Source organism: Chelonoidis abingdonii, chromosome 6 (genome assembly GCF_003597395.2).
Source record: "Chelonoidis abingdonii isolate Lonesome George chromosome 6, CheloAbing_2.0, whole genome shotgun sequence".
Lineage (NCBI taxonomy): Eukaryota > Metazoa > Chordata > Testudines > Testudinidae > Chelonoidis > Chelonoidis abingdonii.
In genome coordinates, this window is record NC_133774.1 from 52,760,149 (window position 1) to 52,785,557 (window position 25,409).

General features: G+C 42.3%; 1 protein-coding gene across 1 annotated transcript in view; it reads left to right on the top strand.

Moving 5' to 3' along the window:
- Positions 1 to 25,409, top strand: part of MSH3 (mutS homolog 3) — a 177,753-nt gene that overhangs the window by 115,785 nt on the left and 36,559 nt on the right. Inside the window, exons 17-19 of the mRNA XM_075067487.1 lie at positions 2,331 to 2,449; positions 7,049 to 7,163; positions 12,273 to 12,430. Coding sequence (XP_074923588.1) covers positions 2,331 to 2,449; positions 7,049 to 7,163; positions 12,273 to 12,430 — 392 coding nt within the window. The remainder of the gene's footprint in view (positions 1 to 2,330; positions 2,450 to 7,048; positions 7,164 to 12,272; positions 12,431 to 25,409) is intronic.

A 25,409-nucleotide genomic window follows, 5' to 3' on the forward strand; every position in this document is an offset into this window, starting at 1 on the left:
GCGCTGTATCGGCGCGTTACATCGATTGCTCGGGATCGATATATCGCGTCTCATCTAGACGCGATATATCGATCCCTGAGCGCGCTTACATCGATTCGGAACTCCACCAACCCAACGGGAGTTCCGGAATCGACATGGCGAGCCGCGCACATCGATCCCATTTTTTTTTTTTCCTTATATCACTGCATTCAAAAACAAAACAATGTAAAACTTCAGAACCTGCAGGTCCACTCAGTTCTACTTCTTGTTCAGTCAATCGCTAAGACAAATGGTTTGATGGGAGATAATGCTGCCTGCTTCTTACTTACAGTCACCTGAAAGTGAGAACAGGTGTTCTCATGGCACTGTTATAGCCAGCATCGCAAGATATTTATGTGCCAGATGTGCTAGAGATTCATGTCTCTTCATGCTTCAACCAACATTCCAGGGGACATGCGTCCATGCTGATGACAGGTTCTGCTTGAAAACAGTCCAAAGCAGTGTTTTTTTCATCATCTGAGTCAGATGCCACTAGCAGAAGGCTGATTTTCTTTTTTGGTGGTTCGAGTTCTGTAGTTTCTGCATCAGAGTGTTTCTCTTTTAAGACTTCTGAAAGCATACTCCGCACCTCATCCCTCTCAGATTTTGAAAGGCACTTCAGATTCTTAAACCTTGGGTCGAGTGCTGTAGCTATCTTTAGAAATCTCACATTGGTAACTTCTTTGCATTTTGTCAAATCAGCAGTGAAAGTGTTCTTAAAATGTACATCATGTGCTGGGTCATCATCCGAGACTGCTATAACATGAAATATATGGCAAAATGCGGGTAATGCAGAGCAGGGGATATACAGTTATCCCGCAAGGAGTCAGTCACACATTTAACATATTCTTTTCTTAACAAGCGTCATAAGCATGTCCATTGGAATGGTGGCTGAAGCATGAAGGGGCACATGAATGTTTAGCATATACAAAAGTGTCATGCAAATGCCTGTTCTCACTTTCTGGTGATGTAAATAAGAAGAGGGAAGTATTATCTTCTCTAAATGTGAACAAACTTGTTTGTCTTGGCAATTGGCTGAACAAAAAGTAGGACTGAGTGGACTGGCAGGCGCTGAAGTTTTGCATTGTTTTGTTTCTTGAGTGCAGTTATGTAACAAAAAAAAATCTAAGTTTTTGTAAATTTCACAACAAAGGGATTGCATTACAGTACTTGTATCAGGTGAATTGAAAATTACTATTTCTTTTGTTTATCATTTTTACAGTGCAAATATTTGAATAAAAAACTTGGATATCAGTTGCAACACAGAATAGAATATGTATGAAAATATAAAAAAATTCAAAATATTTAATAAATTTTAATTGGTATTCTATTGTTTAACAGCCCAATTAAAGCTGTGATTAATCGCGATTAACTTTTTAATCATGATTAATTTTTTTGATTAAATCGTGTGAGTTAACTGCAATTAATTGACAGCCCTAGTTTAAAAGTTATTCTTCCAACTTTTTGGCTTAAACCTCTTTGGACAGTGATTGGATTCACATCCTTTTTGCCTTAAGCCTCTTAACTTTGGTTTCATCTGTGGAGTTTAGATATTTTCTTTTATGATCCATTTTTAATTTTTTGAGTTCCACGTTGGTGAATTTCCCACTAATTGTTGCTAGAGCAGTATAGAGATGGGAAAATCAGAGTTACCCTGTTTTATATTTCCCTTATGTTTCCAACTTTACAAGTAGAACTGTAGATAATTAATTTACAGTAGGAAAATTTAAAGGTAACAGGAAAAGGCAGAAATATATTAAGGCTAAGGGAGTGAGTCTACTGGAAACTTTGTCTTTTGCCTCTGTTAACTTCACACGTGTTGAAGGAACTGTACTCAGAAAGGGAAATGAAATTACGAACTTTCCATGGTGAAGAACCTCGTTTTGTAAGAGACTCTGGAGAGCCCCTGTGTCAGGGCACTTGTTTTATTTTTTTCTTACAATAACTTATAGTTGAAGTGAGTGACAGAGTTCAGTCAGCCACTGTGATAAACAGGAACATTTTTGTAGAGTCCATTAGGCAGCAGGGATCAGCTGCAGATCCTTTATATACTAGCTAATTAATTTCGTTTTGCCTTCCTTTTAATGTGCAGAAAAAATACCGGGTTACACTATGAATATGAAGTTCATCATGATTAAGATTGAGTTCTCACATTATAAGTTTGACAGACTGCTGGGAGATCTGATTTTAGTGCAATTTTAATACCATAAGAGCCTCGTGAAAGCCACGCAAAGGCTATATTTTGACAATACATGTGGATTCATATGAAATTGTTTATTTTATTTATTTAATTCATTATTTTCTCCCTTCTATACATCTATAGTCATTTTAGTGAATATTATCACTCTGTGTTGAAGGCGATTAGTCACCTAGCAACTGTTGACTGCATTTTCTCATTGGCCAAGGTTGCTAAACAAGGAGCCTATTGCAGGTAATCAGTTTTAAACTGTTGTTTATTGATTTAAAAGGCAGAATATTAAAATAAGCTTTGATCTGACATACTTAGAACAGTAAAATGTACTGACAAATATGTTGCTGGGCTATAAGTTTCAGCATTGTTTTACAAATGAAGACTAATGCATGGTCTCAACCCTGATGAGTTCACCATGTAAATTACATAATGCAAAGACAAAAAGGTTTTTAGAAAGACTTGCGTTTTATCAACAACAATTTACTCATACGTGCATAGTTCCATTGTCTTCAAATGAAGTGTTCACAGTGTGTCAAATTAAACTTGTTTAAATCTGTGTAGGGATTGGAGCCAAAGCTTTATGCTTCCAGGGAGTAGGTCCTGAAATGTCTGCAGTGTTGATCAATTTTCAGTCTCTTTCAATTTAATAGTCCTCTGCTGACATACCAAATAACACCTGTGCTAAAGATTTCAATATTGGTGTAAAGCAGTGTTCCTGCAAATCTTTTACATCCATGTGCAGAATGAATTTTGTTTGTGAACCAATATGGAGGTGATATGCGGCAGGGGTGTAGCCGAGGGGTTTGGAGTTTGGGAGGGGGCTCAGGGCTGGGGTGTGGGCTCTGGGGTGGGCCAGGATGAGGGGTTTGAGGTGTGGGAGAGGGCAGAGGGTAGGGCTTGGGGTGCAGGGAGGTGAGGGCTCTGGCTGGGGGTGCAGACTCTGAGGTGGGGCCAGGGTTGAGGGGTTTGGGGTGTGAGAGGGGGCTCAGGACTGGGGCAGAGGTGTGGGATGAGGGCTCCAGCTGGCGGTGTGGGCTCTGGGGTGGGGCCGGGGATGAGAAATTTGGGGTGCAGGCTGCCCTGGGGTTAGGATCAGAGGACTCCACCCAGACCCCTCCCTGCAGGCAGCAGCTCTGGAGCTGGGGCCAGAGGAGTCTTCCCAGCCCTCTCCCCACCTGCAGCAGTCCTGGGGCTGGGGCCCTGTCTCTGCTGGCAGGAGCTCCTGGACCAGGGAAGAGGCCAACAGCAGCCCTGGCCTGCATGCCCCAACTTGCTCCCCTCCCCACCAGGCCCCTGTTGCTGCACTCCTGTGAGCCCCTTTATAGCCTGCTGCACAGCTTAGAGGGGACTTAGGTGTAAAGCTGAGTAAATATGAAGAGAGAGAACTTTGTTCACTTGTTCTTATAATTCTTATAACTCTTATAGTTCTGTTTTATTATATTTAGAATACAAAAGAAATTGATCTCTCTTTTTAGTACTAACATTTCTATTAAAAAATTTTTTTTTGCTGATAACAATTTCCACAGATTATATGAGAGCTTTAAGTGTTCCAAACTATTAGTCCTAATATTTATCAGCCTACAAATTTTTCCTTCTGTTGATGGCTTATGGTTTGTATACCCACATAAAACTTTTCTCAAATGCCTTTCCTATGCAAAAATACATGCAAAGCTTAGTGGAAACAACTAACAGTAAAACAAAAATGTATTTAGCTAAATAATTTTCTGTTACATAATTTAACTTGATTTCCAAAATATTTTAAACATATTCTACAATTAGAATTCGGTATACATTTGAAATCATTTCAATAGACTACTTTCCCTAGTCATACTGAAGGAATAAATAATAATGCTATTGTGAGATATCATAACAGTTGGATATATTAAACAATTAAAATATATTTTACTTAATATTGTTAAACTGCAATAAATTATAGGTAAATGAATAAACCGTGAGCTGGCTTCACCTGCAAGCTATCACAAAATTGCTTTAGGAAAAAGAGCCCTTTGGAAGTGTATTTAAATGTGTGTCGTGTAAGTGAAGTGAACTGTCTCTAATGTTGATCACTTTTGGATCTTTGAGAACTTTGCTTATCTTGGTCAAGGTCTACAGAGAATTGGTATCTTACTCCTGTATACTCAGATGAGAAAACAAACTAAGATCTGATTAATTCACTGTGGGGACTTTAAATAATTCATCAAATATTAAACAGTGGCTAGAGCTTTTAAACTGGCAGGGAGCAGGCCTATCAGTTAAGCTTCAGAAGGAATTACAACAATTCTCTAATGTGTTAACCCACAGGGAAGATGTCAATAATTAATTTTTGAGGGCTACTGAAAGAGAGTTTGGAATTTGGACCTTCATATTAACTCACTTTAGTATTTCTGAGTTTGAATATTTTGGATATAATGTCTATCTTGTGTTTCTATATTCACAAACTGTAAATTTGCAGAATTTTAAGAAATGTTGGTATAGAGATACTTTATTGCATTCCACCGTAAATTATTTAATTTTAAAAAACTTCAATGACTTCAGTGAATGACTAGAAAATATAGAGAGTGAATTAAATTTTCTAAAATAGTGTGTCATATTTGTTAGGCAGATTTACTTTTTTAAAATTTAAAATTTTTACAATAATTTGAAAATACATTGTCAAGCTATGAATCAGCATTTATGAATAATCCCTATGAAAATATCTAGCATAATAGAGAAGCTCATTCACTACTCTCTCTGAACTCTTCTTGGTAGTTGAAAGGCTATTACAGTGTTTTTTGGACTGTTAATATTTTGTTAGATGTGTATGAATGTTCTTTCTCCTACGACTACAGAGGTGTTAATTGCTCACTTCACCTTGAGTGGTCTTTTACAGCGTTAACTCCTCATGCTAAACCAGGGATTGGCAACTTTTGGCAAGCAGTTTGTTTTGGATGGTTTGTTTACTTGCCATGTCCACAGGTTCGGCCGACTGCGGCTCCCACTGGCTCCTTTGTCTCTCCAGGCCAATGGAGGCTGTGGAAAGCGGTGCGGGACAAGAGATATGCCGGCCGTGGCTTTTTGGAGCCCCCATTGGCCTGCAGCAGTGAACCTGTGGGCGCGGCAGGTAAACAAACCAGCCCGGCCCGCTAGGGGGCTTACCCTGGTGGGCTGCATGCCAGACGTTGCCGATCCCTGTGCTAAACAATCTGTGTCATCCTGAGGGCAAGTCTACACTACAAAATTAAATCAATTTAAGTTAGATCGAGTTACAGCCACCACAGGAATTAAATTGTCTCTTCGTGTCCACACTATGCTCCTTCCGTTGGTGCAGATATTTATCAGGTGCGCTTGCACTAACTTAAGTCAGGCATTGTGGGGTACTGATAACCGGAGCCTCATCATAGAATATTAGGGTTGGAAGAGACCTCCGGAGGTCATCTAGTCCAATCCCCTGCTCAAAGCAGAATCAACACCAATGAAATCCTCCCAGCCCAGGCTTTGTCAAGCTGGGCCTTAAAAACCTCTAAGGGTGGACATTCTACCACCTCCCTAGGTGTAACCCATTCCAGTGCTTCACCACCCTCTAGTGAAATAGTGTTTCCTAATATCCAATCTAGACCTCCCTCACTGCAACTTGAGCTCATTGCTTCTTGTTCTGTCATCTACCACCACTGAGAACAACCAAGCTCCATCCTTTTTGGACCCCTTTCTGGTAGTTGAAGGCTGCTATCAAATCCCCCCTCACTTTTCTTTTCTGCAGACTAAATAACCCCAGTTCCCTCAGCCTCTCCTCATAAGTCATGTGCCTCAGCCCCTTAATCATTTTCGTTGTCCTCCGCTGGCCTCTCTCCAATTTGTCCACATCCCTTCTGTAGTGGGAGGGACCAAAACTGGATGCAGTACCCCACGGGTGGCCTCACCAGTGCTGAATAGAGGGGAATAATCACTTTCTTCGATCTGCTGGCAGTGCTCCTACTAATACGGCCCAATGCGCCGTTGTCATTCTTGGCAACAAGAGCACCCTGCTGACTCATATCCAGCTTCTCATCCACTGTAATCCCCTCATCCGCCCCAGGGCTGACAGCTGTAGCCCCGCTGCCCCGCCTGTCAGCCCCGGGGCAGCAGGGCTCCAGCTGTCAGCACTAGGTGGCAACAGGTGATGTAAGCAAGGCACTGTCTGCGCAGACACTGTGTTGACCTATCTACATCAACTTAAGCGCTGTCCCTCTCGTAGAGATTGAGTGAATGTAGTGGGAGGGATGTTTTAGTGTAGACGCTTACAGAGTTAAGTCAGCATAAGCTGCCTTATGTCAACCTAATTCTGTAGGTTAGACCAGGCCCAAGTTACATTAACATACAGTCACCGCAGTAATTAAATCGTTTTTGCATGTCCTCTTTACATTCCTTGTGTTGGTGATGCATATCCTCACTAGAAGCTCTTGCATCAATCCACAGGGTAGTGCACCATGGGTAACTATCCCACTGTGCAACTCGCCACCATCTAGTGCAGTGTATTTTGGGAATGGTTTGCAGTGCTTTGTGGGAGCAAATGAGTTGAGCAGGAGTGACTGGGAACATGGTTTCAGTGTGCCAGGATGCAGTTTTCTCCATCCCATAATTTTATCTGCATCTCATAATGTTTCACATCTCTTTTTAAAAGTCCCACAAGCCCACACATCTGCTGTCTGTGTGAGAATCATGGATTCTGCACAACTCTGCACTAGAATTCATTTTTCATCTGTTTATGGTTTATTGAAAAGATATCTGGATGCTGTTTAGAATACCTTCCCTAAGATTTCATCATGATATTCCTAAATAATTAAATGTAATGAACAGTGTACTGACATCTACTTCTTTGTGCAGACCAGTTGTGCAAGATAAAGGGAAAAGAATAATTATTAAAAAAGGCAGACATCCTGTGATTGATGTATTGCTAGGAGAACAAGATCAGTATGTTCCAAACAGCACCAACCTATCGGTAAGTATGGGGCTATAATGAGGGATTGAATGTTAGTCAAAGGAAGGATTCTAGAATTTGCTTCTAGTCCAGGAAATTAAATAAATAATTTAATTATACAGATGGCAGCTTGCTTGCATTTCAAAAGACCTCTCTTGAACCCATGTCCACATCTGTTTTACCACATTGCTTGATTATCATCATTTTTCTGATTTCAAACAGTCAGTTGCACACTTCTACAGCATCATTTAGACTAATGGCACAAAGAAATTGAAGAGGTGACCTCAAAAGGCAGTATGATTAGGGTTGGGAAAACTGGAATTTAAGTGGTCATTCTAAGGAACATAAGCATTATTACAAAATATTTGTATTAACATACAGCTAATGCAGAAAAATAATAATATTTTTATTTTATATGGATATTTCTGAGAAACGTATCTTATGATTTTGCCTGGGGGAAGGGGCATGTTAAGTTCTGAGAAACTAAAATCTCAGGAATTACAAGGTCTTTTAATCCTTGCCACTAAATATTCACCTAAATTTTTTTTTGTAATATTACACTTCTGCTTTGTACAAACAGAAATAAATACTTTCAACCTACTTCTGAACATCAGCTGCCTTTGCATACTTTATTTTTCTATGTTTATTGTAGGTGTTGATATGGAGCTGTTGCTATGGTAAAATATATTCTGCTTTGTATTGCATACATTTACATATGAATTATTTTTCAAATCTATTATAGAATGTTAATATAAAAGTGTTGTATGTTGCTTCAGTGCAAAATGAACATTAAAAAATTCTTCTGCAACTCAGAACTAATTACAAAAGGTATTTCCAAAAAATCTGGCATTTTATTCAATAATCATCTTACATTTTTCTGTTAGCCATGTTCTAATGTTATAATTTAGCAACTAATACAGAAACAATAGATAAAATCCAGGTGATATTGGCATAATCAGTGTTGATTCTAATGTTGTTTTCAGCTCTCTCTACTTTTCTGTGGATGGTGGGTCGGAACCTAGTTCATCAAAATGCTTCTATTTCAAATAAAACAGTTTGAATTATCAGGAGACTATGCCTGCAGAAATGCCTTCAACTGTGTTTTTACCTGCCTGAAACTATTGCTAGAGCCTTTCTATCAGGACCATATCATGAATGTGTCTTCTCCTTTGATCTCCTCTTAAAAATGTTCATGAACTATTCTTCTTATGTATCAAGTTTATGATAGGACTTCAAACCTAAAAGTTGGTTTTATTACTTCAAAACATATTTGAAGAAAATGGAGAGATCCATTTTAAAATATTTGAGTGGTGGTCGTCAGATATGATGATGATGGGAGTCCTATAAGTACTATGATTCTTTTTTCATGTACAGAAACAGGGATATCATTTAATTTCTATTTTTAATTTGGATTATTTATGAGAATTCTATACTCTTTATTAAGAGAGGAATTAAGTCTGTGTTAATCACTGGACACACTTTAAAATACTGACCAAGTTATAAAACTGAATACGTAAAAATATTGGCAGTTAATATTGGTACATTTGTAACAACTTTTAAAGTGTTGTCAGGGTAGTCCTTGTGAAAGAAAAAATATTAGTGTTGTACAGTAGTCACTCCAAATAAGGGCTGGGGGAAAGATGAGAGATGCAGAGGAGTAGATAGATTGGGCAGAGGCATTCCTTAGGGAAAGGTTTATTAAAAGGGCTATATTAAAAGGGCTACTTTAGGTCTTAGTATAGAGGAAGGGATAGAACTTGATGAAGTACACGTAGAAACTGAAGAGAAACTGCCAAATAAAAAAAAAAAAGTCCCCTTCAGTTGTATCACATGAAGGCAGACAACTAAATATTGATACATTTGATAAATTCTAGTTTACACATTCTAGAAGTTTAAATACTAAGATGGGTGAACTTGCCTGGTATTAAACAAGGATATTGATATAATAGGCATCCCAGAAACTTGGTGGAATGATGATGATGGGATGCAGTCCTGTCAGGGTACACAATATATAAGAATGATAGAGTAGGTCTTGTAGGTGGGGGAATGGGACTTTATGTGAAAGAAAGCATAGAGTCAAATATGGTAAAAATCTTAAATGAATCACATTTCAATGGATAGAAATTCCATGCTTGAATAATAATAAATATAGCAATAGGAATATGCTATCGACCACCTGACCAGGATGGTGATGGTGACTGTGAAATGCTCAGGGAGATAACAAACACACACACAACCCCTCCCCCCCCCCCCAATAAAATCCCCATATTGACTGGATATGTCACCTCAGGATGGGATACAGTGGTAAAATTTCTAGACACCATGAATGACTGCTTCTTGAAGCAGCTAGTCCTGGATCCCACAAGGGGGGTGGTGGCAATTCTTGAATTAGTCCTAAGTGGTGCACAGTATCTGGTCCAGGAGGTGACTATAGCTGAACCACTCAGAAATAATATAATTAAATGTAACATCCTTGAGAGGGGCGGGGGAGTACCAAAGAAACCCACCACAGTAGCTTTTAACTTCAGAAAGAGGAACTACAAAAAAATGAGGAAGCTATAGAAATGAAAATTAAAAGGAACAGTAAATGCCTGCAAACTGCATTTGAAACTGTTTGAAAACATGATGATAGAGGCTCAGACGACATGTATTCCCTAAATTAAAAAAACAAACAAACAAATTATACAAATGCCACTATGGCTAAACAGCAGAGTAATGGAGACGGTTAGAGGCAAAAAGGTATCCTGTAAAAAAATTGGAAGTCAGATCCTACTGAGGAAATCAGAAAGGAGCATAAACTCTGGCAAGTCAAGTGTAAAAGTATAATTGGGCAGTCCAAAAAAGAACTTTGAAGAACAATTTAGCCAGACACAAACTAACTGCAAAGGTTGTTGGTTTTTTTAAAGTACATTGGAAGCAGAAAGTCTGCCAAACAGTCATTGGGGCCACAGGATGATCAAGGTGCTAAAGGTACATTCAAGAAAGACAAGGCCGTTGCAGAAAAATGAATGAATTCTTTGCATTGGTGTTCACTGCAGAGGATGTAGGGGAGATTCCCACACCTGAGCCATTCTTTTAGGTGACAGATCTAAGGACCTATCCCAGATTGAGGTGTCAGTAAAGGAGATTTTGGAACAAATTGATAAATTAAACAGAAATAAGTCACAAGACCCAGATGGTATTCACCCAAGAGTTCTGAAGGAACTCAAATATGAAATTGCAGATTTTTAAAATAGGCTCCAGCATTGATCCTGACAATAACAGATCAGTAAACCTAACATCAGTACCAGGCAAATTGATTGAAACTATAGTAAAGAAGAGAATTATCTGACACATAGATGAACACAATATGTTGTGGAAGAGTCAACACGGTTTTGTAAAGTGAAATCATTTCTCAGCCATCTGTTAGATTTCTTTTGAATGTGTCAATAAGAATGTGGAACAGGGTGAACCAGTGGATATAGTGTACTTGCACTTTCAGAAAGCCTTTGACAAGGTCCCACACCAAAGGCTCTTAAGCAAAGTAAGCAGTGACGGATAAAAAGAGAAGGTCCTCTCATGGGTTAGCAATGGGTTAAAAGATAGAAATAAAGGGTAGGAATAAACAGTCTGTTTTCATAGTGAAGAGAGATAAATAGTGTGGTCCTCAAGGATTTGTACTGGGACCAATGCTCTTCAACATATTCATACATGATCTAGAAAAAGGGGTAAACAGTGAAGTGGCAAAATTTGTAGACAATACAAAATTACTCAAGATCATTAAGTCCAAAGCTGATTGTGAAAAGTTACAAAGGGATCTCACAAAACGGGGTGATAGGCAACAAAATGGCAAATGAAATTCAGTGTTGATAAGTGCAAAATTTGGAAAAATCATCCCAACTAGACATACAATATTATGCATTCTAAATTAGCTGTTACCACTCAAGAAAGATCTTGGAGTAATTGTGGATAGTTCTCTGAAAACATCCACTCAGTGTGCAGTGGCAGTCAAAAAACTAATAGAATATTAGGAACCATTAGGATAGGAATAGATAATAAGCCAGAAAATACCATAATGCAACTATATAAATCCATGGTACGTTCACCCCTGGAATATTGGGTATAGTTTTGGTCACCTATCTCAAAAAAAAAAAAAAAATAAAAAAAAAAAATTGGAAAACATACAGAGAAGAGCAACAAAAATAGAGGTATGGAACAGCTTCCATATAAGGAGAGATTAAAAAGACTGGGACTGCTCATCTTGAAAGAATATGGTAGAGGTCTATGAAATCATGAATGGTATGGAGAAAGTAAACAAGGAAGTGTTATTTACCCCTGGGCATAACACAAGAGCCATAGGTCACCCAATGAAATTAATAGGCAGCAGGTTTAAAACAAACAAAAGGAAATATTACTTCACACAACGCACGGTCATCCTGAGGAATTCATTGCCAAGAGTGGTTGTGAAGGCCAAAAGTGTAGCTGGGTTCAAAAAAGAATTGGATAAGTTCATGGAGGATAGATCCATCAGTGGCTGTTAGCCAAGATGGTCAGGGACGTAACCCCTGCACTTGATGTCCCTAAACCTATGACTGCCAGAAGCAGGGGCTGGACCACATAATGATTGTATTGCTCTTTTCATTTCTTCTGAAACATCTGGCACTGGCCGCTGTCGAAAGATAGGATACCGAGTTAGATAGACCATTGGTCTGACCCAGTATGGCCATTCTAATGCTGCAGTAGTGGTTTGTAAAACATAGTGTTTTGCACCATTATTACTGTAGTAATGTAGTGTGGAGATGGAAGGATAAATTTCTAATCATATTAGAAAATACAACCTTTTCAAGCACAGCGTCAACATTCTTATGAAATTAGGGGAATTCCCACTAGTGTCACACTGTACATGGAGTAACAAAAGTGGATATCCTATTAAATGGTTTCTTCAAAGAATTATTAGAAGTAAATTTTCTTTTTAAGCTGCTGCTTATTCCCCTCAGAAAAATAACTTTATTATGTAGAAGGCATATTAAATACTGAGAACATACCCTTTGTATATACATCTCATACATACATCATTGTAAAACATACTGTCAGTTAAATAAGCAGTCCATTTCAAGGGTGTATATTTAACAGCTGTTTTGCGTTTTCCAGAGTGACAAAGAAAGGGTAATGATAATTACTGGACCCAACATGGGTGGAAAAAGCTCCTATATAAAACAAGTTGCACTGATCACGATCATGGCACAGATTGGTTCCTATGTTCCTGCAGAGGAGTCCATAGTTGGAATTGTGGATGGTATTTTTACCAGGTAATCTGTCAGAACTTTTTATGTTCTGGGGGTGGAATGGAATTTCTGTAGTACAGTTTTTGCACTGCTGATTACAGTTTCATTATTTAACTTGGGGCTACATATGCAATTATATTTTTCAAAATTATGTTATTTTTAAATGAATTATCCACTTTCTGGTTTCTTACCCCTCGATAAAACATCTGACCAAAATGTCTAAACTTGAATGCCTAAAGTCTGAATCTTTAAACAGAATCTTTCTGGCTTAATTTTTAAAGATGGTAGGCAGTTGCTATTTGCACTGAAGTGAATGGTAGCGGGAAATGCTCAGCATATCTGAACATCATGCCAAGTACAATGGTGTCTAACTGTAGACAGTCAAGTTTGAAAATTTTGTCCCACATATTTTGTGTGTTGTCCTTGAGCCTTACCTCATTTATTAGTCATTCCAGTTCAACTTGCACAAAATGTCAGATTTGTTTAAAGAACAGTGCTGAATAAAGATGTAAGAATATTAACAAACCCTAAATTTTTGTATTTTGTAGCTGTAATAGATTCTAGAAAACATCCTGCTGTGATTCCTGCCCCCCCATCACCCCATTTCTTCCTCTCTTTTTGGTTCTCTCTCACACAGTGCAAAAAGGTCAGATTGCTGAAGCCATTTGAATTTAAATTTCAAAAATAACATATTCCTTTGAGGAGGTCACTTCTATATAAACTCTTCTACAGTGCCTATTACTGTGGCATTTGAGTACCTTTTAGAGTTAGGGAGAAAAGGGGTCTCTGTAGTCTCTCAGCAATAATTTCATTGTATAAAAATGTTGCATTTTTATATCTCATTGTTTTCATAGTTGGAAGGAACAACATATCACATGATACACTTTCATCCCAAGCAATCTAAGGAATTTAGAAAACAATGTTACCTTACTAGATGTTAATTGGAGTTGAAACATCAAAATAGCTATTAGCTGTCTTTTTCCTACCTGTTTTCTCATACTTAGAAACCTAAGGTCAAATTGTGTTATTAATCAACCGAATAAGCCTTTGTTGACGGGAAATGGAAATTTGTAAGGTATGTTATTTATTGCATTGGTAACAACATTCCATTTAGAGAAAGTTTTAAAGATACTTTTTGGCTTCCTGCATAAAGGTAGCTGAACGTACTGTGACAAAGTTCCTCCTCTATCTTGGTGAGTCTTGCGCTTATTGTTGGATTTGCTCACCTCACAGATTCACCATGTGGGTCAGGAAACAGCCCCGAGACCTTCCCCTCTGGTTGAAGCCATAGTCCAGGTCAATTCCTCATGTGTTTGATCAGAAGTTGGGAGGTTTTGGGGGAACCTGGGCCCACCCTCTACTCCGGGTTCCAGCCCAGGGCCCTGTGGACTACAGCTGTCCAGAGTGCCTCCTGGTACAGCTGCACAACAGCTACAACTCCCTGGACTACTTCCCCATGGCCTCCTCCCAACACCTTCTTTATCCTCACCAGAGGACCTTTCTCCTGGTACCTGATAATGCTTGCACTCCTCAGTTTTCCAGCAATATGTCTTCTCACTCTCAGCTCCTCGTGCCTCTTGCTCCCAGCTCCTCACATGCACACCACAAACTGAAGTGAGGTCCTTTTTAAACTCATGTGCCTGATTAGCTGGCCTGTCCTGATTGATTCTAGCAGTTTCTTAATTGGCTCCAGGTGTCTTAATTATCCTGCCTGTCTTAATTGGTTCTACCAGGTTCCTGATTACTCTAGTTCAGCCCCTGCTCTGGTCACTCAGGGAACAGAAAACTACTCATCCAGTGACCAGTATATTTGCCCTCTACCAGACTCCTGTGCCGCACTTGTCTGGGTCTGTCACAGTACCAACCTTTTTATTAGAGAGACATGGTATGTGAAATATTATAGAACCTCAGGGTTATGAACACATGAGAAATGGAGGTTGTACGTAACTCTGAACAAAACGTCATGGTGGTTCTTTCAAAAGTTTATGACTGAACATTGATTTAATATAGCTTTGAAACTTTACTATGCAGAAGAAGACTGCTGCTTTTAACCATCTTAATTTAAATGAAACAAGCACAGAAACAGTTTTCTTACCTTGTCAATTTTTTTTAAACTTTACCTTTTATTTTTTTTAGAAGTTTACGTTTAACACGTACCGTATTTGCGTTTTTTTTTGTTTGTTTTGTCTCTGTTGTTGCTTGATTGCATACTTCCAGTTTCAAATGAAGTGTGTGGTTCACTGGTCAGTTCTTAACTCTGATGTTTGTAACTCTGAGGTTCTACTGTAATATCTTTTACTGGACCAACTTCTGTTGGTGAGTGAGACAACTTTCAAGCTTATATAGAGCTCTTCTTCAGGTCTGGGAAATGTACTCAGAGAGTTGGAGCTAAATACAAGGTGGAACAGTTTGTTTAGCATAAGTAGTTAACACATATTTCAAGGGAACATTCAAGGTGAAGTGGCCTGTTGACACCACTCCAGTCGTAAGGAGAAAAGGAAGGCGGGGAGGAGGTGAGAAGACAGCAAGGAGGATTGTTAGTGGGTTATAGGTTGTTGTAGCAAGCCATAAATCCAGTGTCTCTGTTCAGTCCATGAGGAGAGGGATGCTGATATTAGGATGTCCCCCTGCTCCTGCACCCTCCCCCACTCTGTACCCCCTTTCCACAAAGCAGAGGAGAGGGACAGAAAGGAGGGAGCTTCTTGGAAGCTGTTGCTTCCTGTCTGAACTAGCTGGCTGAGGGGGTTTAAGCCTATGCAGAACAGCAGCAGGGGCAGTGCATCACCTTGGTATATGCCACACTTGATGGCCACTTGTGCAAGCTGCCTTGAGTTGACTTCTAGTGTTGTCTTCCATAGTCCCATTGAGTTCTTGAGGAAGGTCCTTAGTGTCCTGTTGACTTTGTATAGCGCCAGACATTCACAGATCCACGTGTGCGGCATTGAGTCATAGGCTTTCCTGTAGTCAATCCAGGCTGTGCTCAGATTGGTCTGTCTAGACCTTGAGTCTTGGCGACTTGCTCTATCTATGAGCAACTGGTGTTTGAGCCTCTGGTGTTGTTCCCAATGCCCTTCTGAGCTGTGCTCATGTACTGGCCCATGTGGTCCTGTAGCTTGGCAGCTATGATGTCTGATAGGACTTTCCATGTTGTGGGGAGGCAGGTTATTGGCCGGTAGTTGGACGGTTCTGTCCCCTTGCAGGGGTCTTTCATGATCAGGGCTTTCTAGGGCAGGAACTGTCCATTTAGTGTGTGTTGGTATGGTGGTTGTCACCATGTTGTCTAACCTAATTATGGCCCTGCTAATATATAAATAGTAAATAATAAAAACATGGATGTCCCATGATCTTGTACAATACTACTACAATTTGTAGTATGGATTGGACCTAACTGTATTCTAAATATGTCCTGTAGGCAGCCTTGGATATGTTTTGAAAAATTGGGCTCATTACTTATAATATTACACAGTAGTGTTTACTTTCTGAAATATTAGCAGTGGTTGGATTCAGTAATGAAACTGATATGCTTCCCAACACTTGTTTGAAAATTTGAATTTGTCTAATTTTTGGTTCTGAATGTGTCTTTAGGGCCTGATCTCAAAGATTGGTGCATACAAATTGGCACCCAACTTGTATTTATGAAACTGTATGCACAGATTATGTATATCTGTGCATATGTGGCCATTTACCTGAATAACTGCACAGTTGTGGTAATTGTGCTAATCATGTGGTAATTGCAGTTCCTGAAGGTAAGTAGGAATCGCCTCTGTGAGATGAATAGGAGAGCCCTCAGTACTTTCCTGTAGTCCTCCATATTTGGTCTTCAGTAGCCACAAGGTGGCCCTTTGTACCTGTCCTGTTTTTGTTCAAATCCTACTTCTCTTTTACCTAACCAGGTCGCCAGTTTTCCTGTCCTAAATGAGGAAAAGCAAAGACATTGCATATCTTGGACTTCAGGAGTGCCCTGAAAGTGTACTTTCACAGATTAGAAACTGTTGGGGAAACAGAGCCAGTTTTTGTTCTCTAGGTGCCTGAGTATGTCAGGTATTAACCTGATGAAGTATCAAGGCTTATGAGGCTGCAGAAATTCCCTATATAAAGAGACTAAAAGGCTGTTTCACTACAGCCATGGCCATCTTCTGGGCTGGAGTGGAGAGAGAGTCACCATTAGCAGACAGGCTTTGCAAAGTTACCACCTGGTGTTCCCTGCATTCTTTCATTAGACACTATTGCATCTGAATATGCAAGCATTGTGGACACAGCCCATCACAGCAGATTTCTTAAAACCGGGCTTCCACAGGAAGATCTGTCTTCACAAGGATTAGTTGGTTGAAAGGGTCAGAGGTTTCTGTTCATCTTCTTTCCCCTACCTCACCCTCAGGCTTTCTGTTATAGTTCAGCCTCAAATCTCTTGCTGTTCCTCCATAGGCTGTTTTCTCATAGAATACTGCTGCCCATAACCCATGTCTGCACTATCACAGACTGAGCCACAGAAAGTAAAATAACTTGCAAATGGGAATTTAATTTGTGGTTTGGGAAACTAGGTGGATTTTTAATCTTTTGGAGAAAAACTATTGGCATAGGAATATATCACTTTCATATTTATTTTTGTAACTGCCTTAGTTTGTTCTCCTTTAATAGATAATACTACTAAAAAATTAGCTATTTGGGGGAAGGGTTGTTTTTGGAATGACTGTCTGAAGATTAATATAGAAGAAGACGACCAACACTGCTACCCCTAGCTATCTTTAAAAATCAGTGCTTTTTGTTATGTTTCCTTTTTGTAGATTTCACTTTGTGTGTGAATTTATATAGGTTTATTACATTAACATATTCCTACATTTCCTGTCTTGTATTCTAAGTGGTGTTTCCATGGAAATGGAAAGGTTGCTACTACAGTTATTCTTTTGGTTATATTTAGCAGTTATGTATTATAGCTTCTGTAAATTGACTTTAAATACTACATGATATTCAAAATTGTAAATCTGTAGAGGGAGGATTATACAATAAAGCAAATATTTTGCTTTTAGGTAAAGTGGAAATATGAGCCATTCTTCTGCATTATTAAACATATAGACACAAATCCCATGCTTAATACCCAGCCCAAGTATTTCATATAGGTGCTGGGAATTTCCATATTGGAAGGGTGAGGGGAAAGAATCCTTCTTCCAGATAATACATTAGAAGCAATGCTGTTCCACAGAGTCAGCAAGAGCCAGAGTGGCATATCCTGATTTCCCCTGCTTTATGTCACCCACAATCTATTATTTTAAATGGCTGTTCTGGAACACCCTAAGAAAATGTCCTGGGTAGTTTCCCAAAATCCTGCTCCTTTCTTTGTGCAGTAAACCTGCGCCAGTTCCACTGCTATGATATTGTCCTCATTCTCAGAGGAGGATGCAGCATTTGCCTTATGAAGTGCAGAATACAAAGAGTACTCCATATTTTAGTGCACTGGCCTCAGTGGTTGCATGAAGTGAGACACCAAAAATATACCATATCCTATATATTAAAACTATTTGTAGAACACATGGCTTTTCTCTCTTACATTTATTAAAGTGCATGTATAAAACAGTCTTCACTTGCATGCCCACACAAATTGTGCATGAGCCAAAGTATACACATACATTTAAAATATAGTTTCAGTAACTTCAATTTCTTCTTCGAGTGATTGCTCATATCCACTCCAGTAGGTGTACGCGCCGCGTGTGCACGTTCATCGGAAGACTTCTACCCTAGCAACTCCGGCAGGTTGCCCCCTAGAGTGGCACTACCATGGCAGCTGATATATACCCCTGCCAGCCCGTCTGCTCCTCAGTTCCTTCTTACTGCCGTGTCGGTCGTTGGAACTGTGGAGCGCGGCATAGCTGTCCTCCACATCCCTAGCTGCTCCTTGTTCGTTGTTCTACAAAACATGAATTTGCAGGCTGAGGAGGTCTCCAAGATTGAGGACCCAGTAGTGAGCCTACTGTAGGCCGACGCGCCCGCTCGAGTCGCCCTTCCTTTTATTCGGACCGTTCAACCCAATGCCACGAGCATCTGACAGTCCCCGGCGTCCGTTCCCCCCGCTGCTCGCGGAGTGGAGCGCAAGTACGTGGTGCCCTCGAAGGGCTACGAATATCTGTATGTTCACCCGCCCCCGTGTTCCCTTGTCGTCCAGTCTGTGAACGAGAGGGAATGCCATGGTCAGCAGGCCCCGGCCCCCAAGTCTAAAGAGGCGAGGCACATGGACCTGCTCGGCCGGAAGGTCTATTCTGCGGGCACCCACCAGCTGCGAGTGTCCAACCAACAGGCTCTACTTAGCCGTTACACGTATAACACCTGGGCGGCGGCGGACAAATTTAAAGAGCTGCTCCCGCAGGATGCGCGTCAGGAGTTCTCTGAGGTCCTTGACGAGGGCAAGAAGGTCGCGAGAACTTCCTTGCAGGCAGCTTTGGACGCCGCAGATTTGGCCGCCAGGACTCTAGCTTCCGGCGTTACTATGAGCCGCATTTCCTGGCTACAGGTCTCTGGCCTTCCTCCGGAGCTCCAATATACTATCCAGGACCTTCCGTTTGAGGGCCAGGGCCTGTTCTCTGACAAGACTAACCCTCGGCTGCAAAGCCTTAAAGACAATAGGGTCATTATGCGTTCGTTGGGGATGCATACATCTGTCACCCAGCGCAGACCCTTCAGGCCTCAGCAACAACACCGGCCCTATCCCCAGCCCAGGCAAAGGCAAGACTTCGCCAGGCGACGGAATAGAAATGGCCAGCGTAGACAATCGGGCAATCAGGGAGGACAAAACCAGAGCTCCTCCAAGCCTTCCTCCGGCCCGAAACCTTCATTTTGAAGGTGCGCCCGAGGGTGCTGTACCAGTTCCTCCCACGGATCCATCTCCTCCCTTTTCCAACATCGGACGTTGGAACTTGGATACCATCTGCAATTTGTTTCATACCCCCCCTTTGTCCCTCTTCAGGGACCCCTCTCACGAGCAACTCCTCCTCCAGGAGGTGCAAACGCTCCTTGCCAAAGGAGCCATAGAGGAGGTTCCAGAGAGCGAGCGAGGCAAGGGGTTCTATTCCCAATATTTTCTGATCCCCAAGGCCAAGGGAGGCCTCAGGCCTATCCTCGACCTGCGGGAGCTCAACAGATACCTGGTAAAGTTGAAGTTCCGTATGGTATCCCTGGAGACCATTATCCCATCCCTGGATCCTGGAGACTGGTACGCCGCCCTCAACATGCAGGACGCCTACTTCCATATAGCCATCTTCCCGCCCCACCGTCACTATCAATTCGCAGTCCTCCCGTTCGGCCTCTCTACGGCCCCGAGAGTTTTCACCAAGTGTATGGCTGTAGTCGTCGCCCACCTTCGCCGCAGTCGCGTACATGTATTTCCATACCTTGACGACTGGCTGATCCGGGGATCCTCAGAGGAGCAAGTCCTCACACACGTCCACATGGTCAGGAGACTTTTCGTAAGCCTAGGCCTACTGCTCAATGCCGAAAAGTCAACTCTAACCCCCACTCAGAGGATAGAGTTTATCGGCGCCATTCTGGACTCCACTCTGGCCAGAGCCGTTCTTCCTCTGTCGCGGTTCCAGGCTTTGACGGCCGTCATCCGACGGTTGCAGGCAGCGCCTTTGACCTCAATACGTACTTGCCTGACTCTCTTGGGCCACATGGCGGCCTGCACGTTTGTCACGGGTTATGCACGGCTCCGCCTGAGGCCCCTCCAGTCCTGGCTCATTGCTCAGCTCCGTCCAGCCAGGCGTCCTTTGGATACGATTGTCACAGTTCCTCAGGACGTCCTAAACTCCCTACATTGGTGGCTGGACCAGTCCGTGGTGTGTGCGGGGCTCCCATTCCATCCGCTCCAGCCCTCGGTGTCCCTGACAATGGATGCATCAGACCTGGGATGGGGGCCCATCTCGGGACCCTGCGGACCCAAGGCCACTGATCTCCTCACGAGCTAGCCCTCCACATCAACGTGCGGGAATTGAGGGCGGTCCACCTTGCTTGTCAAACATTCCATCAGCAGCTCCAAGGCCGCTGTGTTTCAGTATTCACCGACAACACAACGACCATGTATTATATGAACAAGCAGGGCAGCACGAGGTCTCCTCCTCTGTGTCAGGAGGCCTTGAGGCTTTGGGACTTCTGCATAGCCCACTCCATTCACCTCATCGCATCCTTTCTCCCGGGGTTCGGAACACGCTGGTGGATCATCTGAGCAGATCCTTCCTTTCCCACGAGTGGTCCCTTCGCCCGGACGTCGCTTTTGCGCTCTTCTGGAAGTGAGGATGTCCCCGGATGGACCTCTTCGTGTCCCGCGGGAACAGGAAATGTCAGATGTTCTGCTCTTTTCAAGGTCTTGAACCGGGTTCGGTTGCGGACGTCTTCCTTATTCCATGGGCGACGCATCTGTTCTACGCGTTCCCACCGTTTCTGCTAGTCCACAAGGTCCTTCTGAAGGTGCGCAGGGACAGGGCCCGCTTGATCACGATTGCTCCAGCGTGGCCCTGGCAGCATTGGTTCTCCATGTTGCTGGACCTGTCTGCGGCCGACCCTGTTCCCCTGCCTCTTCACCTGGACCTGATCACCCAGACCTTCAGTCGCTGCATCTCACAGCGTGGCTCCTGAATGGCTGACCCGGTCTGAAATGCGTTGCTGTACCCCAGTGCGGCAGGTGCTCCTGGGAAGCAGGAAGCCTTCTACGAGGGCGACGTACTCGGCCAAGTGGAAGCATTTTACATGCTGGTGCACGGAACAGCACTTCCTCCCCACCGAGGTCTCCATCTCTAATATCCTTGATTACCTCTGGTCCCTCAGGCAGCAAGGTCTGGCGGTGTCCTCTCTCCGGGTTCATTTGGTGGCCATCTCCACCTTCCACCCGGGAAGCGATGGCCGCTCCATCTTTTCTCACCCAATGGTGACTTGGTTCCTTAAGGATCTGGAGCGTCTTTACCCCCAGATTCGCCGCCCCGCCCCCTCCTAGGACCTGAACCTGGTTTTGGCCCGACTCATGTCCCCCCCCGTTTGAACCGTTGGCTACGTGCTCCCTTCTCTATCTCTCCTGGAAGACTGCTTTCCTGGTAGCCATCACCTCCGCAAGACGGGTGTCGGAACTCAGGGCTCTCACGGTGGAGCCCCCGTATACCGTATTCCACCGGGACAAGGTGCAGCTGAGACCGCACCCAGCCTTTCTCCCCAAGGTAGTCTCGGCCTTTCACATCAACCAGGAGATCTTTCTACCTGTCTTCTTCCCGAAGCCCCATTCGTCTCACAGGGAGCAACAGCTGCACTCCTTAGACATTCGTAGGGCACTCGCCTTTTATATAGAGCGAACCAAGCTGTTCCGCAAATCCCCACAACTTTTCGTTGCGATAGCTGAACGTGTCAAGGGGTTGCCCGTCTCATCTCAGAGGATCTCCTCGCGGGTGACATCCTGTATCCGGGCCTGTTATGACTTTGGGCTCATATCCTCCCGGGCCACGTGAGCTGCCTCTACAGGGTCCAGCCTCATCGGCGGCTTTTTGCCCGTTGCCATACCAGGAATCTGCTTAGCGGCAGCAACCTTTCCTCCATCCATACTTCGCTTCCATTTGCCTGGTCGCAGTCAGAGATGCGGCGGCTTCGGCTCCGCCTTGTGTTACATGTGCGCTCTCACTCTGACATCCACCGCCTAGGTAAGGCTTGGAATCACTTACTGGAATGGATAATGAGCAACACTGATGAGAAGACGGTTACTTACCTTTGTAACTGTTGTTCTTCGAGATGTGTTGCTATATCATTCCTAACCCGCCCTCCATTCCACTGTCGGAGTAGCGGAAGAGAACTGAGGAGCGGACGGGCAGCAGGCAGTATATATCAGCCGCCATGGTGGCGCCACTCTAGGGGGCGATCTGCCGGCCCGCCGGAGTTGCTAGGGTAAAAGTCTTCTGACGAGCGTGCACGCGCGGCACGTACATCTACTGGAATGGATATGAGCAACACATCTCGAAGAACAACAATTACAAAGGTGAGTAACCGTCTTTTCTACTGAATTGGTTAACACAACTTTATTATTGGAGGGATGAATAAATGAAAGTTTGAGGATATTTTAATGATTGCCTTTCTTTTTTTATTTTCCACTTGTGCAATGCAAGGGAGAATACTTTCAAGTGATCATAGTTTAAAACTAAATCTGTTGTATTGACCATAAGATTTTCAGAGGGATGCCCAACTTCCATTGACTTCAGTGGGAGGTGAGTGGTTAAATCTCTGACGTTTGTTTGAAAATCCCAGCCTATAATCTTTCATGTAGCAAATGATTAATTTTTGGTTCAAAAAAGCCCTTGATTCATATCAATCTTTATAAGATTAATGTATGTTTTCGTGCACTGGTCACTCAGATGCTGAAACTGCAAGATATTTTTAAGAGTAGCTCGTGTGTGTGTGTGCATGCGTGCGTGCTTATGAAAGATACCCTACTCACAGCAGTGAAAACTAAAGTATCCTATTTACCTGCAGAGAGAGGTGTAATAAAAGCAGCAGCTGTGTAAGGATCCCAACACTGCTCCAGCGTATGTGCCACAACGCTGTCAAAGAAGATAATCCTATAGGTGTGAGAGCTTAGTTCAGTATCCATAGTCAAGAATGATGATTATTTTGATGTAGACTTTGTCTGCTAGGACCTGTAGTGAGATCTCCAATCCATTTCTCATAGACTGTTGAACAGCTGTCAGATAGTCTTATAGTTATGATCAACCTGACCAAGATTCAAGTCACAAAATTTGAGAGTAATGAGTTTAAAGGTAAGAGTATGCTCAAGTAAACAATCCAATTAATAGTTCCAATTACTGAAGGCCCTGAAGTGGAAATTTAAAATTTAAAATGTGTTTCTTGGAAACACAGATTATCAACGTAAGGCTTAATACAACGGGAATGGAGGACTATGGGGACTGGTAAAGGGATAAAAATATCTTTCCCCCCTAAGTCACCTACCTATCTATTTCCATATTAAAATAAATTCCATTGGATTTATTTCTGTGACTAGACATACTGTGAATAGGTATATCTGATCACTGAAATAAGTAGGGTTTTGCATTCCAGAAGGGACAAACGGTACCACTCAAACTGGATTGCAGCATGGGAAAGGCAGCTCCCAAATACATAAACATAATGGGGTTGCATTGGATACACTTTGAACCAAGTTACCATTGGTGGATTTGAAGACCACCTATCACAGAGTGACTAGCTCAATGCTTTAGAGGTGGAGGAATAAAAATGGGCATCAGTGAGGCATAGGTACATCCTCTCTCCCTGTTCCGTAGTATGTTATCTTTCTTCCTGCTGACTCTCAACTTGCCCATATAAACAGCAGTCATTGGTTCTTATGAGGGCAGAGAAATGGGTTTGGGTTCTCTATTAGAATTCAAGCTTGACAGGCTATCTTAGCAAAGCCAACTTGATCCTCTTTAGGCAGCACAGGGCAATACATAGTTCTGGTGGGTTTCCTGGATAACTACAATTTTATAATTCCTTTCTGTTTTTTGTAAGATCCACAGATAGCATGCTTCTACTCCAAATGAAATTCATCTGGCTGTAGAGGGCCTGGGCTTGGCTCTGTTCATCACATATTCCCTTTTTTATGATCTGCAGGTGGTAGTACTTGTGTGGTGCATAGAACTTAGTTCAAGTCATTTGTACTCGGTCCAATTTCACATCCCTCCCCCACCAAAATATGTTTTTAAATATTGAAATATTTAAGTAAATACTGATTGCTAGCTTTGTAGTTGGGCAGGAGTTTCCTCTTTGCTAACTGAGCAGGTCATTTGGATGAGGGTCAAGGGGTTCACTTTCCTGTAAGCACCATCATGAACATTAGTGTGGAAAATTTAGCCTGTTATTGACATTGTACAGAGAGGATAGAGTTGTTTCCCATTTGGGGTGCACTGTTTGTTCTTCTCTTGTCCTGTACTGGAGTTAATGCTAGGTCCTCAGCTCAGGAAACCAAATTGGGACAAGAAGACCTAAGATGGTGTAGACATTAGTGATCTTTCTGTTGGGAACAAGTTTCATTACTTGCCACTGTGTGGCCTGGCTATTCCTCTCCAAAGGGTCAAGGCTAATTGGTGACAAGCTATTAGTATACAACATTCCCAGGAAAGGACTGGTGGGTCTGTATTGAACTGAAGTGAATCCAGAGAGACATTGCTGCTGGATAACTGGTTATAACATTCAGGTTACTGTTACATGACAAAATTATTTGTAAAGTTGTGGGCTTTAATCCACATTTTATGTATGGGGAGAGGTGATACTTGGTACATTACTGTCATGTAAGTTTGAGTTCGCAGTATTGCCAGCTCTCATAAGAATATAAGTGGTCATACTGAGTCAGACCAGTGGTCCATCTAGCCCAGTATCCTGTCTTGTGACAGTGGCCTGTGCCAGATGCCCCAGAGGGAATGAACAGAACAGAGCAATTATCAAGTGATCCATTCCCCTGTCATCCAGTCCCAGCACCTGGCAGTCAAAAGCATAGGGGACATGCAACTTTATAGTAACTCTAGCAATTTAGGAGTATGGGACTTTTTTACCTGTCTCACGATGAGAGGCTGTCAGCTTATGAATTTTCTCTTATTCAAAATCACTACCCTCTCCCATTCCTGTCAGTGGGACTATTACCCAGGGTCTTAAAACCCAAAGCAGTGGTAATCCAGGCAGTGTCAGAAATAGAATCATAGACTCATAGGACAGGAAGGGACCTTGAGAGGTCATCTATTCCAGTCCCCTGCACTCATGGCAGGACTAGGTATTATCTAGACCATTCCTGAGAGGTTTGTCTAACCTGCTCTTAAAAATCCCCAATGATGGAGGTTCCACAACCTCTCCAGGCAATTTATTCCAGTTCTTAACCACCCTACCAGTTAAGAATTTTTTTTTCCTAATGTCCAACCTAAGCCTCCTTTACTGCAATTTAAGCTCATTGTTTCTTGTCCTATCCTCAGAGGTTAAGAAAAAAACGTTTTTTCTTCCTCCTCGT